Here is a 6107-nt window from a genome sequence, read left to right as displayed (position 1 = left end):
AGTTGTTTATTGTTGTTGTTTATTATTGTTGCTATTAGTTGTTTATTGTTGTTGTTTATAGTTATCATTGTTGTTTGTCATTGTTACAGTTTATTGTTGCTCTTGTTGTTTATTGTTGTTTGTTGTTGTTTATTGTGTTGTCCAGCCTCCCGGAGGTCCCGGCGCTGGTGGACGTCCCGTGTGTTTCGGCCCAGATAGATGACTCCCTGCTGAGTCTCCTGAGGGACAGGGTGTCCCGTCACGGCTCTGTTTCATCCCACCCGCCGGTCCAAATAGAAGAACTTCAGGAAAGACCCGGCAGCATCCTGGTCCGCTGGTGCAAGGTCAGCCCGGTCCTCTGAGTCATCGCTTTATTATTTATTTATTTATTTATGGTTAATACATACGGAGCGTCTGACTCTCAGGTGGACGAGGACTTCGCTGCAGCAGATTACAGGATGCAGTACCGACGTTCAGGCAGTGGGGGGAGCCAGTATGAGGACTCCTACATAGGGAGGGACTGCGAGTTCTTGGTCCTCCACCTGGACCCTCATACAGACTACCTGTTCAGGGTCTGCGCCCGCGGAGAGGGTCGGACTGAGTGGAGCCCCTGGAGCATCCCTCAGCTGGGCTACACCACCCTGGCCCCACACGGTGGGTGGAGAAGGAACCTCCTCTGGCTCTGATTAGAGCCTGAGTCAGGTTTGTTTGTTTCTTTGTTTATTTGTTGGTTTGTTTTGGTGCAGAGTGGCGTTCAGGGACCGAGGGTTACATCCTAAGCAGCAGGAAGAACATCGCTCTGCGTAACGAGTCGTCTCAGAGCCGCTGCTCTGTCCTCTACTCCAATGCCTCCACCTACTTCTGTGGCCAAACGCTGACCTTCAAGTATGCTCACTGCTCCACGTTACTGTAACCATAACCATACTGTAACCTTACTGACATCATGACAACCTGACATCATAACAACCTGACATCATAACAACCTGACATCATGACAACCTGACATCATGACTACCTGACATCATAACAACCTGACATCATAACAACCTGACATCATGACAACCTGACATCATGACTACCTGACATCATGACTACCTGACATCATGACTACCTGACATCATAACAACCTGACATCATGACAACCTGACATCATAACAACCTGACATCATGACAACCTGACATCATAACAACCTGACATCATGACTACCTGACATCATGATAACCTGACATCATAACAACCTGACATCATGATAACATGACATCATGACAACCTGACATCATAACAACCTGACATCATGATAACCTGACATCATGACTACCTGACATCATAACAACCTGACATCATGACATCATGACTACCTGACATCATAACAACCTGACATCATGACAACCTGACATCATAACAACCTGACATCATGACAACCTGACATCATGACAACCTGACATCATAACAACCTGACATCATGACTACCTGACATCATAACAACCTGACATCATGACATCATAACAACCTGACATCATGACATCATAACAACCTGACATCATGACTACCTGACATCATGACTACCTGACATCATGACAAACTGACACAACTGTCCACTGTAAGCTCCTCAGCTTTTGTTCTTAATGGTTTTCGTTTTCTTTTAAAGCTTTGCTTTTATTTTTATACTTGTACTTTTAAAACCAGTATTTTTATACTTTTAWTTGAGTTGGTACTTGTRAAGTATMTTAATCCCAGTTATCTATACTTCTATTTGAATAATGAAGGTAAATACTTCTGACATCTCTGATGTGTCTACAGGATCTCTGCAGCGGGACAGGTGGACCTGAGGGACAGTCTAGGGGTCTGCATCGACACTCTGGAGGGGGACGAATCTCTTCAGCGAGACCAGGCCGTCTGCATCTCCACCAACGGTATTCTGACACAAACYGGGTCAGTTCACCTGGGTTAGAAAGCAGGTAACAGGTTAGCATGATAGCAGGGACCATGTTCACCTGTTAACAGGTTAGCCTCTTAACTGATTAGCAGGTGAGCAGGTTATCAGATACCAGGTTAACAGGTTCGTAGATAACAGGTTAGCATGTTAGCAGGTACCATAACAGGTTAGCTAGCCTAACCCTAACAGAGTTTTTAAACTTTCTTTTGTCTGTAAAAACATTTTGATGGTCGGATGAATGGAACGTCACCCTGCTCACATGCAGTCAGGACAGAACTTTAGCCTCGTGCTAAAGACTGCTTTAATGGTTCCTTTCTTCAGGAGCTGTTTTTGTCAACGGTAAAGAGATGACTAACCAGCTGCCTGCCATCACCGTCGGCTCCACCGTCACCTTTGACATGGAGTTGGTCAACCTGCTGCCCGCCGGCAGCAACAACCAGAGCGACGGCGTCACCTTCAAGCTGAGGGTGACCATTGGCTCCGGGAACCGGGAGGTGGTCTTTGATTGGTTGGTGGAGCAGGTGGTGGATTCGCTCTTCTTCGGCTGCTCCTTTGTTCACTCCGGATGGAAAGTTCTGGTGTTTTAAGGCGTGGCTCATCCGTTCAGAACCGCCCACTGAATGTTTGTTTTTCAGGGATGCTGCAGACGTCCAGCTAAGTTCAAGGTTCTGCTCAGTTTTTATGTTTCAAGCWGTGCACATTTAAAGTTAACCTAAAAATCTGTTTTATTTTCCACCATCAGATGTTTATTGTACAGTCCCTCTGGGGCTCTGCTCTACTGAAACCTCCAGCAGGAGGTGCAGAGGGCCCAACATGGAGCCCTGAGGGGTCCCAGAGTTAATATCTGCAGGATCTTCTTCAGTTTGGGTTTTTTCAGGGTCAAAAGTTCTGATTCTGTGGGAAGAACTGAGGGTTTTCCTGATGAATCTGGACCTTTGCTGCAGTTTGTTTTTGGTTCTRAGAGGAAGAGTTTGAATCCCAGGTTTTTATGGTTTGTATAAACTTRATGTTTACAGCTGCAGCTGCCTTGTTGCTGCTGCTTTAGTTTTGTTTTTGTGCTTCAGAATCTTTCAGAAACAGTTTGGGAGGAAGATCAGAACATTTTTTATATTTGAATGAAAATCTTCACTGTGAACTTCTGTCTGTAAAACTTTAAACCTTCAGACAGAAAATATTCAGACATTTTGAATCTAAAGGTTTTAAATTTGGTTCTGTAAGAACTTTTCTTCAGCTGAACTCTGAGCCGATCACAGCTGATCCGTYTAAATCTTTCAGATGAATTCTTTGTTTGGAGCAGACTGAACATTTAGGATTTATCTGCAGTCCAGAAGTCATTTCCAGTTAAAGTAGACCCAGTCTGACCCAGTCTGACCCAGTMWGACMGCTGCAGGTTAGATTTTAACAGTCCAGTTTAACGGCCTCGGCCCGGTCCAGTCCAGCTTTGTGTTGAAGTTGGCGGGCAGTACCTCAGTCAGACGTTAACTTTCAAACCCAGAATCCAGTCTGACGTTGGTCACTGTGGTTTGGAACAACCTGCTGCAGCTGCTTTACTTTGAACAAAAACAGTTTAATAAAGAAAAATTCATTTGTTCACAACAGAAAACTGTTTAAAACTTGTGAATATTTCCATAAAACTGTCAGAATTTCTGTTTCTGGAGGTTTGAACAAAGAAAATCTTTGAATCGTATTTATTTGGCTTTAATACATTTATTTTAAAGTTTTACTTCCAGCTTGTTTTTTAAATATTTGTCTGTTTAGGTCAAGATTTCAACAAACAGAATCTGTTTCTGTGTTTAAATGTGTAAAAAGAGGAAACTGCAGTTTTTCATTCAGCTGCCAACCGTTCAGTTTCTTTGTGGAGGTCGCTGAGACTCTGGAACAAGTCCAGCTGACGGTACAAATGTTCTGAAAGAACCTCAGAAGAACCTGACTGAAGCGTCTGTTACATTTATCAGCACATTTTGCTCAATTAAACTTTGATGTGGCAAATAAAAGCTTTTTCTTCTCTTATTTAGTCTTTATTTTTTTTTTTAATTATTTTAAAACCAAACGATGCTCCAGATCATTTTGTTAGATTGTTCAGTTGTCCTCTGGCGCCCCCAGTGGCCAAACTTCAGAACTACAAACCTGTTAGCATTTAGCATGCTAATGCTAACAGCTCMTTTTGAAAGGTGCAGCAGTGAGAAGTGATGCACTGACTCAGATATTATTTATATTTAATTATAATTTAACTGATCTTAAAGCTTTAAACGGAGCTCCAGACAGAAATGAAAACATCAGATTAGAACAAAGTTGATCTTTTATTAGAAAAACATGATTGACAGCTGGTTTCTGGACATGGCTCCTCCCACTTTGTGCAAAACGCTGCTGGTCTTGTGAAGAAACAAAAACCCAGAGAGGTTCTGTGAAACCAGAACCACACATGATCAGAGCTGGTACCAAAATAAGAGGTTCTGATGGACCGGACCTCATTCTGCAGCACCGGGTCCTGACTGGACTAAGATTCTGGGTCAGTCAGAACCAGGTCACGACCCGACCTTTAAACAAAGAAACAGAACCGAGGAAAGAGTCCGCTTTGGTCCAGGACTAAAACAAACTGTTTACACTTACAGTGTGGTACGTAAACAAACAAACAAACAAACAAACAAACAAACTAAGAGCACCTTGAACTGAGACCAGCTGACATGAACCTGAACCAGAACCAGAACCAGAACAGACAGGTCAAAGTGAGCGGCAGTGAGATCCCTGTGATTGGATCAGAACTCTGAGGTTCTGAAGACATAGAGGTTAGCACCAGAGGGTCGGACCTGAAGGTTCTGGTCCCATCATGGAGCAGGTTCTACAAGACCAGGACCAGTTCCTCCTCTTCACACCTGAACAGGTCTTCTGATCAGTTCAGGTTTAACGGACCTGGATCCTGGTTCTGCTGAAACACCTGAGAACTGTAAGATCTGGACCAGGTCCAGGATCAGACAGGTCCAGGATCAGACAGGACCAGGTCCAGGATCAGTCAGGACCAGGTCCAGGATCAGACAGGACCAGGTCCAGGATCAGACAGGACCAGGTCCAGGGTCAGACAGGACCAGGTCCAGGGTCAGACAGGATCAGGACCAGGTCCAGGTAAAAGATGAAAAACATGGAAATAAATCTTTTAAATTCATTAAGAACCAAACTCTGCAGAGAAAAGAAATCAGACCCTGATCAAACAAAAACAAGCTGAAGCTGCAGAACCTGAAGGTCTCAGAGGACGACAGAGGTCCTCTGCAGCGAGGTGGTCCCTGKTGAGTGTACTGGTTGTTCCGGGTCCTCAGACCTTTGGTCCAGTCCAGGGTTCTGTGCTGAGGAGTCACTTCAGAGCGCAGCCGAAGAGTTTCTGCTTGGAGTTTGTASTTTCTGTTTGCTGCTCCGGCTGATTGTTTCGGCTGCAGGTTTTAAACTCGGACAGGTCTGGATCTGGGTCCAGTTCTAGCAGGGACTCCACAGCTGTCTCCCAGTCCTCCTCATCTTCGTCGTCCCTGTGCAGGGTCTGGTTGTGCAGCAGGCGGAGCCGGGTCATGGCCTGGTCGATGGTGTGGGTGCTGATCAGGTTGAAGTCGTGCATGCTGATCAGGTGGAGCAGGAAGTTCTGCTGCAGGTTCTGCTCCACGATGACGGAACCGTGGTTCTGAGCAAACAGCAAGCAGGCCTCGTTCATCTGGTTATCTGCAATGAAGCTGCAGGACCACGGGCCGGGTTAGACCTGGGGCTGGTTTACACCTGGAACCAGTTTATATAAACCAGTTTACACCTGAAACCAGTTTATATAAACCAGTTTACACCTGGAACCAGTTTATATAAACCAGTTTACACCTGGAACCAGTTTATATAAACCAGTTTACACTTGGAACCAGTTTACACTGGAACCAGTTTACATAAACCAGTTTACACCTGGAACCAGTTTATATAAACCAGTTTACACCTGGAACCAGTTTATATAAACCAGTTTACACCTGAAACCAGTTTATATAAACCAGTTTACACCTGGAACCAGTTTTTATAAACCAGTTTACACCTGGAAACAGTTTATATAAACCTGTTTACACCTGGAACCAGTTTATATAAACCAGTTCACACTAGAACCAGTTTACATAAACCAGTTTACACCTAGAACCAGTTTATATAAACCAGTTTACACCTGGAACCAGTTTATAT

General features: G+C 44.4%; 2 protein-coding genes and 1 long non-coding RNA gene across 3 annotated transcripts in view; 1 reads left to right on the top strand and 2 right to left on the bottom strand.

The window, feature by feature from the left end:
* LOC106510972 (uncharacterized) overlaps positions 1–1583 on the bottom strand; it is a 2453-nt gene extending 870 nt beyond the window's left edge. Inside the window, exons 1-2 of the long non-coding RNA XR_001309473.1 lie at positions 1515–1583; positions 931–1466 (exon numbers count right to left, since the gene is read on the bottom strand). This is a non-coding gene — a long non-coding RNA (uncharacterized LOC106510972). The remainder of the gene's footprint in view (positions 1–930; positions 1467–1514) is intronic.
* On the top strand, positions 146–3926 carry crlf3 (cytokine receptor-like factor 3; the record flags this gene model as incomplete). The annotated part of the gene is given in 5 exon segments (XM_013999705.1): positions 146–323; positions 405–633; positions 726–864; positions 1781–1893; positions 2238–3926. Coding segments are annotated over 5 exon segments (925 nt in total), but the record flags the coding sequence as incomplete, so codon positions are not given.
* Positions 3927–4197: 271 nt separating this feature from the next.
* LOC106510968 (polycomb protein suz12-B) overlaps positions 4198–6107 on the bottom strand; it is a gene marked incomplete at its 5' end in the record, with an annotated part of 10221 nt that continues 8311 nt past the window's right edge. The window contains 1 exon segment of the mRNA XM_013999704.1: positions 4198–5629. Coding sequence (XP_013855158.1) covers positions 5263–5629 — 367 coding nt within the window.

Source organism: Austrofundulus limnaeus, unplaced genomic scaffold (genome assembly GCF_001266775.1).
Source record: "Austrofundulus limnaeus strain Quisiro unplaced genomic scaffold, Austrofundulus_limnaeus-1.0 Scaffold2421, whole genome shotgun sequence".
Classification (NCBI taxonomy): Eukaryota; Metazoa; Chordata; class Actinopteri; order Cyprinodontiformes; family Rivulidae; genus Austrofundulus; species Austrofundulus limnaeus.
The sequence above is the reverse complement of the archived record's forward strand: the minus strand, read 5'-3'. Positions and strand labels throughout refer to the sequence as shown.